Source organism: Pseudorca crassidens, chromosome 1, assembly GCF_039906515.1.
Source record: "Pseudorca crassidens isolate mPseCra1 chromosome 1, mPseCra1.hap1, whole genome shotgun sequence".
Classification (NCBI taxonomy): Eukaryota; Metazoa; Chordata; class Mammalia; order Artiodactyla; family Delphinidae; genus Pseudorca; species Pseudorca crassidens.
Window position 1 is genome coordinate 146,889,601 of NC_090296.1, and position 19,895 is coordinate 146,909,495.

General features: G+C 41.5%; 1 protein-coding gene across 1 annotated transcript; it reads left to right on the plus strand.

Moving 5' to 3' along the window:
- Positions 1 to 15,255: 15,255 nt before the first annotated feature.
- On the plus strand, positions 15,256 to 19,509 carry RAMAC (RNA guanine-7 methyltransferase activating subunit). The gene is made up of 4 exons (XM_067698235.1): positions 15,256 to 15,593; positions 16,357 to 16,405; positions 18,065 to 18,243; positions 18,977 to 19,509. Exons 3-4 carry the CDS (start codon positions 18,074 to 18,076, stop codon positions 19,161 to 19,163), a joined length of 357 nt encoding a protein of 118 aa, XP_067554336.1. The 5' UTR covers positions 15,256 to 15,593; positions 16,357 to 16,405; positions 18,065 to 18,073; the 3' UTR covers positions 19,164 to 19,509.
- Positions 19,510 to 19,895: the final 386 nt, after the last annotated feature.

Consider the following 19,895-nt stretch of genomic DNA (forward strand, 5'->3'; position numbering starts at 1 on the left):
AGATACTAATAACCAAGAGGGAGAATGAAAAGGTTCTTGCCGGTGAGTTCCAGTGCTAAACTGGGGCCTCTCAAATTAGGATTTCAGTCATCTCACTGGCATTTCATGACTGACATCTACTGCCACACAGCACTGTGGGCCACAGCAGGCAAAGGACTTCGTCAGAAACTCTTTAGAAAATGTTTGATTATGAATGGAACTTTAATAACATCTAGTCCAACTTCAGTCATCTTCAGATAAGAAACTAACTTCTTCCAGATCTCATTATGGCTAAGAATGAACTTACCAGGTCAGTTCTGGGAAAAGGAGATTGGTCTTTTTAAAACAACAAAGCAAAAAGTCAGCTCTAAAGAGGACATTTGTGAGGCAATCTGGGAAATGTGAACACTGCTCTTTGATGATATTAAGGAATAACTTAATTTTTTAGGTTGATAATGGATTGTAAGTAAGTTAAACAAATCATTAGCTTTTAGAGATGCATACTGAAATATCTACAGATTGCTTCAAAATAATCCAGTAGGTGTAGAGGGCAAGTGCTCAGGTATAAATGGAGTTAGATTTGCCATGAGTTGCTAATTGTTGAAGCTGAGTGGTAGGTAAGTGGGGTTCATTACACTGTTCTACTTTTGTATAAGTTTGGAATTTCCCATTAAAAACTTCACAAAGCAGAGATATCTCATTGCACAGAGGGGCCATCTAATATAAATCTATAAATATAATAGGCATTTTATTCATTCATTCACTCATTTTAAAAATATATATAAATATAATTGTGGTAAAATTCCTGTAACATAAAATTCACCATTTTAACCATTTCAAGTGTACAGTTCAGGGGCATTTTGTACATTCATAGTGTTGTGCAACCAGGACCACTATTCACTTCCAGAGTATCTTTTATTATTCCAAAAGGAAAGCCCATACCCAACTAAGCAGTCACTCCCCATTCCCTCTTCCTCCCAGCCCCTGGCTGCCACTAATCTGCTTTCAGTCTCTGCAGATTTGCCTATTCTGGATATTTCAAATAAATTCAACATATTTTTTTCATTTAAATTTTATTTATTTATTTTTGTCACTAAAACATTCAACAGGGTTAAAATTCAAAAGGTACAAAAGGGTTTGCAGCAAAAAGTTTCCCTCCTACCTTTCTTCCCTCAGCACACAGTTACCTTTTCAGAGGTATTCAGTTTCTCATACATCTTTCTAGAGAGTAAAACTTCCTTTCCCCCCTTCTCTACCCAAATGACAGTATTCTATACACGCTGATTTGCAGTTGGCCTTTTCTTTGTCCTATAACATAATAAAAAGATGTCCCTCCTTCTTTCTACAGCTGTATAGTATTCCACTATTTCAAACTGCTTCATACACTGTGGTAAGTGCTTTAGGGTTACAGATTTGAATAAAATATGGTCCTTTTCTCAGGCAGCTCAGTCTAAAAAGTACTTTGTTTTCAGAAGTGGGGAAAGGCAAACTAAGGGTTGAGGTTCAAGGCTGATGATCACCTCAGCTATTTTCACAGCCAGGCGCTTGGAAGGGAAAGGAGAAACCCAAACTGAAGGGTTCTGAGAAATCTTTGGGGATTAGCTAGGTGTGGCTGCAAAGGTGACAGCAAATTGCTGTCGCTCTTCCACCTTCCCCTGTAAGACATAATTGATCATCTCACTTGTTTCCTCTCTTACTTCTTTCCTGTAGGAAAAGAAAGGGATTCTCATTGGGGGAAGTTAGAAAGTACATAGAGAAGCAGAAATTATCCATAGTTATTTGTAAGCATTTTTAATAGCTGCTTAAAGCTGCATTGCATTGATACACCATAACTTACTAAATTATCTCTCCATTCACTTCTGCACTTCAGATATCCAGGAACCAAAGCCACAACAGATGTTTATTTTAAGGAAACAAAAGGACATCTAAGTGCATGCACTAAATGAGACAGGTGAGATATTTGGAATCAGATATGCATATTTGAAAATTATCTCTGTGAAGTTGAAACTGTACTAATGAATAATCTTAGGGAGGATGCAGGGAGAGAAAGAGAAGAACAGTAGCTGATAGTTCAGACTTCAGGGATTCCTACAATTACTGGATAGTAAAAATAAAAATAAAGAACACTGCAGGACTTCCCTGGTGGCGCAGTGGTTAAGAATCTGCCTGCCAATGCAGGGGACATGGCTTCGATCCCTGGTCCGGGAAGATCCCACATGCTGCAGAGCAACTAAACCCATGCGTCACAACTACTGAGTCTGTGCTCTGGAGCCCGCGAGCCACAAGCCCGTGTGCCTAGAGCCCGTGCTCTGCAACAAGAGAAGCCACCGCAATGAGAAGCATGCACTCTGCAACAAAGAGTAGCCCCACTTGCTGCAACTAGAGAAAGCCCGCGCTCAGCAGTGAAGACCCAACACAGCCAAAAAATAAATGAAATTTTAAAAATAATAAAAAAGAACACTGCAAATTAAATAGAGGAAATTTTCACTTAAATAGAATGGAACCTCAGTATCTTTGACATCTACAGAAGGTCCCTGCCAAACATATGCAATGAATATTTGTTGAATTGAACTGAACAGGCAGCCTGATGAAAAGGAATCTGGGAAGTCCAATGGGGGATGCAAGAGGCCTCATGCACAGAATACACTGATGCCTAAACACAGTCAGGGCCATACACCATAACTGAGGGTCAAAGGCTCCAGCACATAAGTGGCAGTGGAAGTCACAGGAATAAATACAATTCACATGAGAAGCATGGAGAATGAGAAGAGGTCAAGGGTTGAGTCCTGGGCACACTGACTTCAGAGAGAGTAATGTCGTGGCAGCTAAGAGTTTTGAGCAAGACCTCCTCAATCTCAAACCAGAAACTCTTCCCGCCTGAGGCAAGGGGAAAACAGGGCTGTCAGGAGGGTCTGGGAACCTTTAGGAGAATCTACATCAGCAGAGGATTTGAGAGGGCCCAAGAGAAGGGGAAGCCTGTTTGGGGGCCTGAGAAGAGATCCCTCTCCCCAAGGACCATAGAACCAGGGTTCTGACAAATGGACAGGACTCTTCTTTCCCTAACAATATAATTTTCCCTGAAAATTGACCTAATAATGTGCCTCACACTACCATCAAGGCTAAATTGGACTCCACCGACTCAAGTCTTTTTATGTCTTCAGCTCTGATGCTTGCTTCCCATAGAACTTGGTAAATGACAGCACTGTTGTTCTTTCTACTGAAGAATCTATTTCAGGGACACACAGTGGACAGTCTATAGTTGTGTGTGCTATTATTATCAGTGGCACAGTGGGATCTTTTATAGCATTCATTTCAAACGTAAAGGAAAAGAGAAAACACAAAATGAAGTAGAGTGATATCTTGCTAGGTAAATCCCCTGAGATGAATTTTCTTTATGATGAAGTCATTTCTGTGGGGAAAAAAAAAATCGAACAAATGGCTACTTCATAAATCTTGCCATGCAGTGTTTGCATGGATCCTTGTGGCTCAGAAACAGCATTTGACTAAGCTAATATGTGGGGTAAAAATATCTTCAGGTTTTGTTTGACTAAAAATGGCTGAAGATACACACATCTAATCCCTGGCAAAATTCAATTCAGTTTGGCAAATATTTATCAAGCACCAACTGTGTTCCAGGGATGCAGGGGCGGAAAGCCATAGTCCATGGCCCCAAGTAGCACCCGGATACCCAGACACCAGGAAAGGGGCACCCTGAATCACTGATGGGAAGGAAGTAGCCCATGCAAAGGGAAGGTGTATTTCTCATTGTAAATGAATAAACTGGTATCTGATTTAGTGAGAAACCAGTATGGTAGCTTAGTTAAATAAGCTTGGTTACCATAGCCAATCCTTGATAATGAGCAACTCTGATTTCTGGATTTTTCAGCTGAGGCCTGGGTGCCGGATCATGCCGCAGCTGCAGGTAATTAAAATCATTCTGGGAGGGTAGAGGAAGCTTAAGTGCCACTAAGGGTACCATTTCTTACTTTGACATCATTTTCAAACAAATTTTACTAATTCTGGCACTGAGGGCCCCTAGCCAGTGGCTGCGTGGCTAGCCAGCCTTAACCTGACATTTTAAATGCAACAACTTACTGTGGGGAATTTACTTTAAAATTCAAATAGATTTTAAAGAATTCCTGGAAGGAAAAAATTAAGGCTCTTGCTATTAAACTTTGACTCTGCTAAAGTCAGTCCCACTCTGGACCAGTGCCTCAAAACCCTCTCTCTACCGTGGAAGAAAAAGAGAACAGATATGAGGGTGAGAGAGAACCAGATGTTTCTGCACAGCCATTATTAATATTACGATGGTCACCTTTCCAAGGGGTACATCAGGAAGGCAGATACTCAAAGTTAGATGTTTGGACACAGAGATTTTAATTATTAACTACTGCCTTTAACATTTCCTAGGCCAAAATCTTCTCATCTGTGCTCTATGGCCAGTTACCCTGGGGCTTCATGGAAATTCTAGCCATATATTCAAGCAGGTTCAGAGCTGCTTTTTTTTTTTCCCTCCCTCTCTTACATAATTTACATACCATAAAATTCACCTATTGTGAGTGTGCAATTCATGATTTTTAGCAAATTTATCGAGAAACCATCACCACAATCCAATTTTACAGTATTTCCATAACCCCCAAATGATCCTTCATGCTCATTTGTTGTCAATCCCTTTCCCACTCCAAACCTCAGGCAATCACTTATCTGTTTTCTGTCTCTATTTCAGCTTCTTTTCCGAACAAAATTTTGGCCATAACCATCCATGAACTCTTACACCTCTACTTGAAAGCAGGGTGGCCCTCTGGGTAAGGATACAAATTGCATTCTTCAGTTTTTACAATAGAATATAATTTTGTGCTGTGTGTCTGTAGTAGGCCATGGCCAGGCCTGCCTATGGAAAGTACCCAAGTGGACATAAATGGAAAGTTCTTAGGCCTTGCAGTATAGGTGCAGGGAAAGGGAGACTGCTCCAAATGCTGGCACACACAACAGGAATTTCAAGGCCTATGATGACGTTGCCTTCTCTTGAGTAGCAGAATGATTGCTTCAGATGGAGGCACAGTTGTTTCTGGGTGCTAAGCACTACACCCAGAGTTTTTTATGCTTTGGACCTGGGGACATCTCACTTTGTGTGGGCTCTCAAGATACACCAGACTTTGGGTACACCTCCACTGGATACAAAAGAGGAAGGCATCAGGGAGCCTAATGCCTCATTTATATTGCTTGCACTGTTTCTCTGCTTCAGGAATAAGCCAAAGTAAAAGTAACTGTGAGCTGAATCTCAGCTGTCACTTCAACCCTGACAGACTCCAAGTTCTGGTTCCAGCAGTGTCTGATATGAAAGCAAATGGATCTTGCTTCAATCAATGCCACGGAACATTTGCATTCTACTGTCTCGCCACAGAGGGTAATCTTGACTAGCCTGTCATACAGGTTTTTCTCAAAACTCCAGCTCAAATATGTTGTTCTTCAGGTTCTTTGGTGTCTCTTCTATAGAAAGGAGAGTCAGTTCAAATCTCATTTCTCCTGCTTGCGAAAAATTACCTTGGATAAATTACCTGTCATCTCTAAGGTTTGCTTTAAAAAGAGATAATACCTACCTAGGGAATTTAGAAAGTACATACAAAAGCAGACGAAAAAATGAGGTAATATAAAGCATTGTCCAGTGTCTGGCATGTAGTAATGCTCAATAAATGGTAATAGTAGTAATGTCCACATTTTGACATGGCTGTTTTCACAGGACTTTTGTGAAATGTTTGCATCAGAAGCTCTCCCTACTATTCAAAATGGCCAAATCAAGAGTGTTTTACTTTGGTCTGGAAAACAGTGAGGAACAGGAGGGGGAACTAACATTTGTCAATTCGTATATTGTGGTGGTAGAAATAATCATTATAATCTCATTTTAGAAATTAGGAAACTGAACCTCTATCTTGGCTAAAATCACTCAGGTTGGCCTGCAGCTAAAGCCAATACCCTTCGCACCTGAAAATGCTGAAGATTTCTGTAGAGATCTCAACAACCTGTGGGAGGGGGCCTGACTCCTACCTGCCATGGGGAAAAGAGAGTCAATCCTCAACAGTGTCTAACTGGAATATGCAGGAACCCGAAGAGAGACATGCATTCCCCAAGTGAGCGGGGATCTCAACTCATAGTCCAAATATGACAGGGAAGATATTACACAGGGGGTCCCTGAGGGGACTTGGGAGAGAGGTGTAGTAAAGAGCCCTGCGAGGTGGCCTGAAGGGAAATGCAGCATCTTCCGAGTCTTTCTCTGAAGAGCATGCAACAGAAGAATGGCCAGTCTCCATCCTCTATACCCCAAAATCCAGATTACGGCACAGGTCCTACGGCTGGCGATCCATATATTTTGTGTGTGGATATGTGTTATTGGAGATTCACCTCCTTCAGTAAATTTCTCCTGGTTAATTTCACTTTGAGCTGATATCTTCCTCACTCTGAAGCCTCTCTGTACTTAGGTGTCCAGTCTGAATTATTTTTTCCTGCACTCCATTAGGTTACCATGCACAGTTTTATATTATGCATATGCTTCATCATAACTATCTTCTGCTTGACTCTTCAATTAGATCTTAAGATTTGTGTTCCGCATTTTTTGAAATCTCTCCACTCCCCCCAACACTGAGCCTAGAAATATATTGGATATTGATAAATGCTTGTGGAGTGAAAAAATAAGTCACAAATCCTAAGAGTCTTTAGATTAGGGTTTTTTCCTAGAATTCTATCTGAACAGAAACAAATCAGTAAATAAATGACTAAACTTGGTGTTTAGTTTACAAAAATGAGCAAATTAAAATAACATGCTGAAGAAAAAAACTAATTTTTGCTGCAGAGAAATAATGTGCCTTCAGCTCCTTTCTAGTAGTGGGGGTTTAGTCATAGGGAGGTGTCAACCACCCTCCTGAGAAGCTCTCAAGGCATATGTGTCATATGCCTTGAGGGGACCATATGGAACCCACCATCAGATGCAAAGAGGGTGTCTGTGACTACATGGATGCACTGTTTTGCCAATGTTCTTGCTCCTTTTGGAGGATTCACCTTCATTCTGGCTCACTTTCTTAAATGTTTACCTTTATATTTGCCAACTGTTTGAATTGGTGTTTCAACTGTTCTGACCATCTGCTGGGAGAAAGCTCTGAGATTATGTCACAGTTTTTGGAACCTCAAATCATACAGGTTTGGAGTTGAAGGAGAACTTACAAATCAGCAAGTCTAACTCCTTCATTCATATGTTCACAACGCTTCTCCACTGCCTCGTGTGTGACAGTCCCAGTGCTAGGTGTTGGCGGGGCAGACTCCTGGCGCTTATACTCTAGTAGGGAAGATGGACATGAAAACAGATAGACTCAATAAAGTGATGCAGGTGCCATGGTAAAGGGGTGTCCGGGGAACACGTGCTATGCACAGGAGGTAAGCTGAGTCTTTATCTAGGTAGAGTGTGTACTGAGAGGGGAGGAAGTGGGAAAAGATTAGTCAAACATAGAACTGGAGAAGAAGGCAGGGGCCAGATCAATACACATTTACTGAACACCAATTACGTATCGCGTTGCCAGACTCTATGCTAATTGCTAAAGACGTGAAAGATACAGCCTTACTCTCAAGGAGCTTATAATTTAAGTGCATGTAAACCAATTACAATACATTGTGATAAATGCATCGATTACATATGTTAAAGATATAAAGGAAGAAATAATGAGTTCCACTTAGAGGTGGGGGGTGTATGTGGACGACCACCTGAAGATGATGTAATAGTTTAAGGTTTACCAGAGTGGGGAGGGCACTTCAAACAGAAGGAACAACATGTGTACAACACAGCATGAAGTATTCCAGAAACTTTAAGTAAACAGTTTGATATGGCTGTGCATTTAGTTCACTGAGGGGGAGTGGCAGGAGATGCAGTTGAACAGATAGTACAGAACTAAATCTTAACAGGCTGTATTCCACGCCAAGGAGCTTAGAGTGCATCCTAGGAACCACTGAAAAGTGGACAGATCAAGGGATAAATGGAATCAGTTTGTGTTTTAGAAAGAGCCTTCTCTGGGCTGGTTGGTAGATACACAAGAATCGGCTACATTATTATCATCAGTTCTTTTCTGTACATTTCAGGATAGTAATGGAGCACTCTACTAACAGGGTGGAGAAGCGTCTAGAGGGGAGCAGAGCTGCATGCAGGGACCAGTTAGAGGCTATCACCATGGTCTGTATGAGAAGTGATGAGGGTCAGAACTAAGACAGTGGTGGAAGAAAGGAAGAGTGAACAAACAGAAGAGACGGTCAGGAGCTGAAGTCCACAGGGCTTGGGGAGGGACTGGGTGGGTAGGATGAGAGAGAGGGAGGAGTCCAGCATGACTGCCAGGTTTCCGATGTGGGTAACTGGGAAGAATCATTCTCCAAAAACAGAAATAGAGGCAGATGGACAGGTTCAGGAAGAAAGATGAACTCACATTTAGATATGTGCTGGAGATGCCTGTTGGACGTCCAGATACAAATATCTAGCATGCAGGAGCTCAGATATGATGGATGGCTAGAGGTATCCATTGTTGAGTCATCAGCACAGAGCAGGAAGCTGAAGCCATAAAAAGACTGAGTCTGCATAGGCAACACAAGGAGAGTAGGGACAGGGTCATGAGCAGGGGAATGAGAAGTCAGCCAGGGAGATAGAGAACAAACAGCAATCCAGGGCAGAAAAGAATCATGAGAAATTTGGAAACAAAGTGAGAAGAAGGTTTAAGGGAGGGAGGAGATAAAAGTGTCAAATGCTGCACAGATACTAAATAAACTGAAGATTTTAGACGGGGCAGTAGTTGAATTTTGCCCTAGGTCAATCCTGTCCTAGGGAACTTTGTCAGAGGGGTTTCAGTGGCGTGTCTGTGGGCAGAAACCTGACTGCGGTGAATAGAAAAGAGGGGGAGGTAGAATGCTGCAGCTGTGGGCACTCTTTGTAAGACACTCCCCATGAGGGGAAAGGAGATCTGAGATATTCAGAGGTGGGCACAGGATTGAGGGCAGGGTATCAGTTTTGTTTTGAGACTGGAGAAACTTGAGCAAGTTTACACAGTGCGGTGGGTGTGGGTGTGGGAGAAGCCATTAAAGAGGGAGAGTTGAAAACAGAGAAGAGAGAAGGAATAACTGCAGGGGCGATGTCCAGAAGAGCAGAGGGTGCACTGACCAGAGACACAGAGGCAAGAGACTGGAAGACAAGAGGTCAAGGGGGCAGAAAGAGGTCACACTGTAGGTGTGAGATTGGGAAATCAAGGGAACCGATGCTGACGCTCCAATTTCATCTGCAAAATAAGAAAGTGAGAAAACTAAGGCCCAGAGAGGTGGTGACCTGCATGATAACCCACAGGGAGTAAGATTTTAATTCAGGTTTCTTGACTCCTTGCCTGGTGCTCTTTCTACTCCCTAGATTTTACTCATTTGTTTTGAAGATACCTGCATCACTTGAACATCTGTTTTAAAATGGGGCTTTTTGTACCTTTCTTTTGAAAGATTACTAGGCAAGGCCAGCTTCCAAAAGGGCAGAATAAGCTACCTGTCACCAAGGACAGTAAGCCTGCCAAAACCCAGGATTGGGGCCTGGGAGAAGACTCACCCTCTTAAAATGGGTAAGAGAGCAGAAGTTCGCCCTCGGACAGGGATCCTGACTTACTCATGCCACTTTCCAGTGCTTAGGAAATGCGTCTAACACTCAAACTGTGGTTATTACTTCACTGAAAAGTATTCTGGAAAAGCCCCTGGAGGAGACAGTATGGTGTTATGGGGGAAGGAGTGGTTGAGAGTAATCTCTGGACAAGTCTCTTGGCCTCTCCACACATTTCCAAGGTCCCTTCTGCGGGTAACACACATATTTGAGGAAGAGGTGGACAGGACCAAGACACTAAAGTAGATGACTAGAGGGAGCCAACGGAGCATACAGAGAAAACAGTCACCAGAAAAGCAAAGGAAGGATAATAAAGATTAGCGCCACCATTTAGCCCTTGATGGGCCTGTCAAATGGAATAGAAGTAGGCAGATATTTTGCAACTCGAGTCCAAATTAAGTCCACTTAGAAAACATAGTTTGTGTTCTTATTTATATAACATTAGGAAAAAGGTGAGAAAACACCTTCATATCACAATCACACATTTTAGAATTGGAAAAGACTTTAGTCCAACCTATTAAGACCAATTCACAGTTTTTTCATCCCCAAGATTGCTTATCTTTCCTTCTTCTGTGATTTCTTTAACAATATCAACTGGCTTCTACGGTAAACAGAAATACTCAGGTAGTAAACTTGCAAGGAGCACTGGCTTGCTTTCTGCAGTCTCCTGAAAAAAGGCCCCTACACGAAGACTCTATTGTGGGAGGATGACACTGAGGTGGAGGACTAGATTAAGGTTTTGTAATCTCTGATCAAAACAATTTAATGTAATTAAAGCCACAAGCGTACAGATGTGAATCTAAACCAATGCCTCATATAACTTGAAATTTTTTCTTCTTGGAGATTAAACATTTATGTAACATATAACAACTTTAATTATTGTTAGAATTTACATAGCATCTTTCTTCACTTGAGCCTAAAGTGTTTTATATATGCAATAATTAATTCTTACAATAACCTTATGAAGCAGAGAAGTAGCACGAATTATCATTCCCATTTTGCAGAAGATAAAATCAGGGCAGGGAAACCTGCTGAGATTTGCCCAGATCAGAAAAAGTGAGTGGAAGGTTGTCACTTTTCAATTCTCATTTAGGAACTTACTTATTGAGTTCATGTGCTTTGCTTGTGAAAGATGGTGTGCTTGTGAATAGAGTGGGATGGGTGGGGTGAAAAGGGGGAGATGGTTTGAATAACACAATATAAAGACAAAACAACATTTGGGAGTCTGTAATTCCAACTCAAGCTATAGGCACAGAAGTTCAATTGTGTCACTGGGCACAGTCTAGGAAACTATAAACTCAGCAAATCTGCCTTGTCCCAGAAATGAGAGAGATATTCTTTTTTTTTTTTTTTTTTTTTTTTTGGTACGCGGGCCTCTCACTGTTGTGGCCTCTCCCGTTGCGGAGCAACAGGCTCCAGACGCGCAGGCTCAGCGGCCATGGCTCACGGGCCCAGCCTCTCCGCGGCATGTGGGATCTTCCTGGACTGGGGCACGAACCCGTGTCTCCTGCATCAGCAGGTGGACTCCCAACCACTGCGTCACCAGGGAAGCCCAAGAGAGATATTCTTTTACTCCCTTATGAAGGGTATGGATGTTAAAGATAAACAAAGTATTCAATTTTTACATTCCTGACAGGAGGGAAGAGTGAGGGACTCCACCATATAAGGAAACGGGCTGAGATGAAAACTATGATGCGCACATTCCCTGACCATGCTTTCCAAAGCAGCAGCCTGTTACCCTCTGTGCTCTTACTCTGCTTAATTACTCTTCATAGCACATACATATTCACTTTTTTTAATTGTCTATCTCCTCCACTAGAATATAAGCTCCGTGAGAGCAGGGCTTTTATTCTTATTCATTGATGTTTTCATGGCCTAGAACAGTACCTGGCATCTAAAAGATATTTAAAAAATTAATGAATTGGGCTTCCCTGGTGGCGCAGGGGTTGAGAGTCCGCCTGCCGATGCAGGGGACGCGGGTTCGTGACCCGGTCCGGGGAAGATCCCACATGCCGCGGAGCGGCTGTGCCCGTGAGCCATGGCCGCTGAGCCTGAGCGTCTGGAGCCTGTTGCTCCACAACGGGAGAGGCCACAACAGTGAGAGGCCCGTGTACCGCAAAAAAAAAAAAAAAAAAAAATTAATGAATTAATTTAATTCAAAATAAATGAAGAATGCCTGAAGGTTATAGTTCTAGCTCTGCCACTGATCAATTTTGTGACCTTGGAAAAGTGTCTTGGAGAAGTCTTTTTAATCTCTTGGGGAATTTGTTCAGAAAAAAAAGCATTCAACCAGATAATCCCATTCAATGCTTCAATACTGTGATTTTATGTATGTAATGAACCATAATACAAGGCAAAGTGTGATGAGTGGTAAACTAGAGTACAGTGGATAACTGTCACATTTCCCGGCTGCCCAAGCATCTTTCGAATAGCCTTCTTCTGTTCAGACAATTTACTACCTTATGAGTACTACCTCTCCAAGAAGGATATTAGAAGTTCACTTGCCCAGCTTTCCTTTTAGCTAGGGACAAGTCATTTGACTTGGGTTCTGCCTATGAGGTACACCTTCAAGAGATTTTTTTTAAGGTAAACAATGTGAGGAAACAGGTACCGTGTAGAGTTCACTTTTTGGTGGGGAGGCTGCAGGAGTTCCTGCTTTCTGGGGCTGCATATCAACCATGGAGTGGAAGAGTGTGGGTTGCGTAGCAACAGCAATGTGGTTTAATGTGGCTCAAGATTTGTGGAGTAGGGAATGAAAAGGAGAAAACAGTGATTCACTGAAGAAAAAGCAAGGCCTTCTGAAGTATCACAGACTTGGTCCAAATCCTGCTCTGCCACTTACTGGCTGTGCATTTGAGTAAATTATATAACCTCTTCGGCCTCAGTTTCATCATTTTTAAAATGGCCACTGTCTAAATTCACTCACAGCCTCTGAAATCTCTTTTGATGCCACAATTCCCCAGGGAGTTCTGCTAGTATGTTTGCCTCTAGATCAAACTGGGTCAAAGTTAGGCTTTAAATGATGGGTAAAATTAGGTCAATTTATAAAGCTGCAAGAAGATAAAACACTGAGATACAACAGTAATAACAGAGACAGCAAAGTCAACTAATAAAAGGCAATCTTTTCCATATGTATCAACAGGCCCAAAGACATTACTATCCAGCAGAATATAATAATTGATGCTATAACAATTATCTTTAGTTGCCAAGCAAAGATTAAATTACGGCCCATTTACTCCAGTTATGGTAGGGAAGTAAGTACTACATTTTATGTATATTTCTATCAAAAGCGGTTCCAATGAACAAGTTTTGGTGCTTAAAGGCTTCTTAGTGATGCCAGAAAGTGAAATATAATAACTGATAAGATATCAGAATATGAGAAAACATTATGGGCATAAATCGTTTCATTTCAAAATTGGCTAGAATAACCTAAACTTTTTTCACAGAGACTCTCTGAAGCCTAGGAGCTCCTAAGTGCCACTTTAGAATTTAAAGAAAAGAAATATACTCTTTTCTATGTAAGTCTTCATTACCCAGAAATAACACCATAATAAAGTCACAAGGAAACCAGCAAGCTGGCCTCAAGAACGCTTTTCCCCAAAATCCTCCCTGACTGCTGATACCAAGTAGGCAAGCATTTGCCTGAGTTTTTCAACTGTAACATTGATACCCATATTTATTCCAATTTCCTCTTCAAGTTTACATTTCTTTTTTTTTTTTTTTTTTTTTTTTGCGGTACACGGGCCTCTCACTGTTGTGGCCTCTCCCGTTGCAGAGCACAGGCTCCGGACGCGCAGGCTCAGCGGCCATGGCTCACGGGCCCAGCTGCTCCACGGCATGTGGGATCCTCCCAGACCGGGGCACGAACCCATGTCCCCTGCATCGGCAGGCGGATTCTCAACCACTGCACCACCAGGGAAGCCCCAAAGTTTACATTTCTTATTCCTCCTTCCTAAATATGGGTATTTCCTGAGGCACAGGTCTTGGCCTTCTGTTCTCTATAAATACTTTGTCCTTTGGAAAGATCATATACACTGATGATTTCAACTGTTGTTTCTTCATGGATGACTCACACATTTGTCTTTCATCAGCTTTAGTCCTGTATTTCTAACAACCGCCTAAAATTTTTCTTTTGAATATTTCCCTACTATCTCAAATTCTACAAATCTTTTTTGAGCTCTGAGCTCATTTTTGCTTTAAAACCAACTCATGCTATAGATATCCCTTCTCAGTTGCAATTTTCCAGACTTGAACAGGAGTCTTTCCTGATTCCTCCTGATCCTTGTCTCCCATCATCCACTTGGTTACTATACCACTCAATTACTGTAATGCTGGTCTTTCTGCTCTCACCTTTACTACCCAACACCAAGATTATCATATCTTCCCATCCATACTATCCTATACACTTTAGCTAGGTTAATGTCTCTAAAACGTGGCTTGGAATATTCATAGTTCATCATTCACTCCACAAACGTTTACTGAGTGCTTACTTTATACAAAGTACAATGTTACTCACTCCAGGATGTAGAAATGAATGTAGAATGAATGTAGTCTAGTAGGGGGAAAAGACTTCCACATAAATAATTTAGTTCTAACTTAGAAAGTGGTAATAACTGAATGAATAGATGAAAAACGGCTCAGAAAGCATAATGGACATTCAGTGGAAGGAAAACTTATTTCTAGATGGAAATGTTACTTCATTCAGCTTTAATGGATAGAATTTCAACATCCCGAGGCGATGGGGAGGGAAGAGTATTCCAAGAAGAAAGAGACATGAGCCTCTACAGAAAGGTAATGGGTAGTTCATCAATGAGGCGCTTCACATGGTCTGGTTTGATATGGACAAACGGAGAATGAAAGAGGGACAGCAGAAAATAGTTTTGAATCCAAAGTTAAAAAATTTGGCCTTTAATCTACAACAGGGAGCCGATGAAGATTTTCTATCATCTTAAAAGATGAGTAAGCCTACAGCATTGATGTGTAAGATGGGCAGGTAGGAGAGTGACGCTAGAGGAAGGGCATCAGTGAGAAAGGTATCACATTCCCACTGTCCAGGGGGTGATGACAACTTTGGCTAGGTGGAGGCAGTGGGTACGGAGAGTGGATGGATGCTAGAATTAATGTAGGGTAGAATCGACAGAACTTAGCAACTGACGGGAGCAAGGGAAAGAAAGAAATGGCATCAAATGTAGATAGACATCGATGTTTCCAAGCTGGAAACTCATGAGAGTATTAACCAAAAGGGGTACCCAGTCTGGAAAGCAATTTGGGAGGGAGGAGGCCAAGATATATTTGGGAATATGCAGCGTTTATAACACCTACTGAACATCCCAGAAGAAATGACCAAGACTCCTGGAGGTAACTAGATACTGACGACTTAGGCTGGAGCAGAGCGGGGCTGTGTTTTGGCAAAAACACGTACAAAACAGACTACAGAAATCTTACTACCGAAGCTTGCCTGGACAGAAGTGAAAGGTGTAGCGCCACTGAAGGAATCCACTCGAGTCTACTTTCCACCGCCTGCCCTCGCCTCGCACTCCTCACAAAGACTCCCGGCGCAGGCGGCCGGAAGTAGCCTTTCCCTCCCCGCTCCGCACAGAAGTTCCAGAACTTCCGTCCCTACCCGTCACCGGCTCCCAGTCAAGGAGGCTCAATATACAGCGATGCGACTCTTCCTGTACAGCCACCAGGCAGACTGAAAGCGCACGGTGGGCAGCATCACCTTTATCCCGCCAACCCACCACCCTCGCAAGCTCCAGGCCAGCCACCAGCGTTGGAAGAATTGGGAAAAATCCACCCGGTTCGCCGAAGATACCGCGAGACTTCACAGGCCCGCCTCGGCCTTAGCGCGCCGGAAGCGGAAGTCAGGCCGTGGTCGGAGTCTGGCCAAAGTGGATCTGTTACCTTGGAGAGCTGAAGCGGTCCGGAGGTCCTGTGACGGTGTTCTGGCTCGGAGGTAGGTTTCCGTGAGCGTCCGGCCGGCGGGGTCCGGCCCGAGCGGGAGAGATACAGCCCTGGGCGTGGGGTGGGGGGTGTCGCTCATTCGCGGCCGCGGGGAGGAGGGAACCGGGCGGGCAGAGCTGAGTGGCCGGCGAGGTGTCCTCTGGCTCTGCCGTTACGAGACTAGACCCTTTGGCGAGACCGGAAGCCGCTTACTCCTCGCGGCCTCCAGTTTCCCTCGCATCTGGGACCGAGGTGCTTCAGAAGGAGCGCATCAGTCAAAGCCTTGATAGACAGGCGCTGGTGTGCTGTGAGAGAGGACTGAAAAAAGCAGTGGTTCTCAGTCCGTGTCTTCGTCGGTTAGTTCTCTGGGTTCATCTCCCAGGGCAGCGAAACCCCATTCTGGGTAGTCATTTACAAGGTTAGTGGCCTGCAGCGAAAGTTCTGTGTGGTTTTATTTAGGGTCAAAAAACTAGTAGTCTTCGAGTACATATCTGAAAGGCTGTACCCTGTGTTTTCCAACAGAAAGGAACATACTTTGTGAAGTTCTTATTCATGCTCGAACTAGCTCATTGGTTTTGAGTAGCATCTTCTAGCTCTTCGGTGGCACTTTAAGCTCCAATTCCCTCTTTGGAATTAACGTTGCAAGTCTTTAGAGTACTTTTAATCCTACCACTTCATTAACCTTTATGGTCCTGTCCCCACGACACACACCTTTTGAGGGTTTCTTTCAAGGGAGTCAAGTTTTGTTTTGTTTTGTTTTGTTTTTCTTCCCATAGATCTAAACAATCTAAACATTAAACGGTACAGCTGCCTCAAATCCCTGGGGTAAGTAAAGCTTGGATCAGTTAAAATTCTATTTAAATTTCCTTCTCACCAGTAATTATAAAGATGATACACATTTGTTTGTTTGTGGGAGGGGGATCCTGGAAGAACGTTAGAATAGCACATTTGCCTTGGCTTATGATTTTTACCGCCCCTCTGGTTAGGTATGGGTCATCTTTCTGGTGATTTCTGTGATTCCTATAGGAATCAAGGCACGCCTTTAATTTGCTGAATTTATTTTAAACCATACCCTGGATTTGAGAATTTGACATCTGTTTGCCAATCCCAGACACATTGGTATTTAATAAGACATACTGTAAGAGAGCAGAGGAAGGTAAGACATGTAGATACTGTTTCTTGCATCCAAATAATAATCTTTAATTTTCTTGGGACAAGGGTAGTATTATAAATATTTGCATATGTTTTGAGGGATTTGGGGGAAAGAAAAACTAATGAAAAAGCTGTCTTCCAGTATCACATCTCTTTGACAAAAACTTTTTATTATAAACTGAAGTAATACAGGAAGAAGAATAATTTTAGGACATCAGATAAGGGAGATTTGGTTTTAAAGTTTTAGCATGATGTCACATATGCCCCAAATCACAGAACAGATTTTAGTGGTCTTGAGGCAAAGAACAGAAAGATGGGGTTTAGGTGAGGAAAGGTAGGGGATGGGACTACATCAAGGAAGGACTGGAAATTGGGGGCTACCTTCAAAATACTGCTAGGGCTGCCTTCCAGGTCTTGGGTGAAGATGAAAAGAAGTGAACTCCCTCTCCCCTGGTTTCTCAAGGATTGCTGCTGCAGCCTAAGTCAAATCTTTTCTCAGAGGTAGAGGGCTCTCTGAAAATTTGGGTGAAGAAATACTGCTTCAAAAGTGAATCCATAATTGCCCTGGAAAACCCAGCTGATACAGATTTCAGTTTTCATAGCCATTAGATAATATTTTATAGTAGTTTTTTTCCTATGTCACAGAACCTGGAATAAGAATATATTGAATACCATTATAAAGTAGTTACCCTAGACCTTAGTAGCTGTGTGTTTAAAGGCCTTTTTATTTGCCTTTCTGTTTTCATGTCTTTACTGTATTTACAGTCTTTCTCTTTCTTGGCTCTTTTATTTTCCTACAAACAACTTCAGGTGTTGTAGCCTGGGGAAAAAAGAGGTAACCTTCCAGTAACCCCTTAGCTACTGCCCTTTGTGTTTTGTCTCTGTTTCCAGCCAAGCCTCTTGAAAGCTTGGTCTTTAATCAGTGTAGATTTCTACTTCCTTACCTTCCAGTTATTTCTTAATTAATTGTAGTCCTGTTTTAATCTCTGATACTCTAATCATCTCCTAATGGCTAAATCCAATTAATTTTCTCTTCTTGGTTCTTCCTATTACCTTACGATTCAACACTGATGATATATTGATGATGATATATAACAACAATCATGATACATCGTTCATCTTTGTATCCCAGGCTCCTAGTTAGCACAATGCCTGTACTATAGTAATCAAGAAATACTGAATTGAATCTAGTCTATCTTAAGTTTAAAAGTACACAAGGACTTTTATGAATACCCTGCCTAAAAGTATTTACTTCTTGTTTTTCCACTATCTGGTGAAGATAGTGTTACTTAAAAAAAAAATTCTAATAGAAACATATTAAAAACTGTACAGAATTTCAGAATGACTGACACTTCTGAAGCTATTCCAAAATTTGAAGAGATGTTTGCCAGTAGATTCACAGAAGATGACAAAGAGTACCAGGAATACCTGAAACGCCCTCCTGAGTCCCCTCCAATTGTTGAGGAATGGAATAGCAGAGCTGGTGGGAACCAAAGAAATAGAGGCAATCGGTATGTATTACTTCAGAACAGTAAATGCCAGTGGCTGATCTGGGAGAGGATAGCTTGAATCTGCTAGCCCACAAGGCCAGTGAGGGCAGGAATCAGTGTTTTTGTGCAGTGTGGTATACCGAGTGCCTAGTAACTGCTTGGCACACAGTAAGTGCCTGGTAAATACTTGCTTTTAATATTTTGTCAGCACCATATTTTTTTCCCCTTGCTATGCAATTGTGTGTGTGTGTTATAATGGTTTCTTAAAAAATATTCTTTCTCTGGACTAATATTTTATTTTCTCTGCAAATATGCTTTAAAAACCTAGAGTCTTTTACAAAACTTTTGCATTAAATTCCATGAAGAAGATACTGTTTTTGGTTTTACTTTAGAAAGAAGTTTATACAATGTAAATTACTTCTATTTGATACCTCAAAATAGATCAAAGGAATATTACCATACTGCTTTTGAACAATTGAATAGGTTTCAGAACCATCCTATTATTTGGGGTTTGGTGTTGTAGTCTACCTCTTCCCTGCAAAGTATTAAATATATCCAGTATAATACTGGATCTGAATCTTAGGAAAGTTTTGAATAACTAGTGCTATAACATTCTGTAGAGAAAAATGTTTTTTACTCTTTTGTATACTGAGTATTAGATTGAGAAATGAAATGCACCAGGATAGATTTGTCATGTGTTTTTTTTTTTTTTTTTTAAGGGAAGTATAAAAATCTTTTTGTTTTGTTGTTGTAGGTTGCAAGATAACAGACAGTTTAGAGGTAGGGATAGCAGACGGGGGTGGCCAAGTGACAATCGATCCAATCAGTGGCATGGGCGATCCTGGGGTAACAATTACCCGCAGCACAGACAAGAACCTTACTACCCCCATCAATATGGACACTATGGTTACAACCAACGGCCTCCCTATGGCTACTACTGATAGAAATGTCAGCAGCTTTTAGTAAAACCATTTACTCTGTTAACATGATAAAAGTTTATGTTGTATTTTCTGTTGGTCATAGTTTTACATCTGATTGTAGAGAGTGGATTGATGTTTTGGAACTTGAGACTTTTTTAAAATTAGATCTTACTGGAGAGAGATGATGGCTGCTGGAAATATCAATAAATACTCCCCTAAAAAGGTTGTGGATTATATTGCTTGACTTCTACCTCAGATTCTTCTTTATTTCATGACTTAATAGTGCTTTGAATGTTGTGAATTTTTTCCTTGTTTGACTTTCAGGAGTTCTTTGTTTTACACAGAAATAAAAATTTTACATAGAAAATGCTTGCTTTTACTTTGTAAGGTAAGGAAGTATCCCTGTACTCGGATGTGCTCATTCCTAATATTTTACAGAAGTAGTACAATCAACTCCTAAATGCACAACTATGCTTACTTGTGATATATTGTACATAGTAGTTGAAAGGAAAACAGTTATAGTATATTTTGTTTGGCTTTTGTTATTATGTGACTGTGGTACTTTAATTACTCTATAGGTGTGAATCATCTTCACAATCGTTTTGGTCTCTTTTTAGAGGGATATCAAGAATAAGCCTGTAAAATCAGGAAGGAATCATTCTCAGTTTCAATATCTTGATCTAGTGGTAGGTGGAATTAAGGCACACAGTAATTTTATACAAACTCTAAGGTTTCTTGCTAACTTAAACATAC

Excerpts from the sequence above, each read along its gene's own strand:
- RAMAC (XM_067698235.1), top strand. The coding sequence starts at position 18,074 with ATGACTGACACTTCTGAAGCTATTCCAAAATTTGAAGAGATGTTTGCC. Across the intron at positions 18,244-18,976 it reads CAAAGAAATAGAGGCAATCG|GTTGCAAGATAACAGACAGT; the intron begins GTATGTATTACT and ends TTGTTGTTGTAG.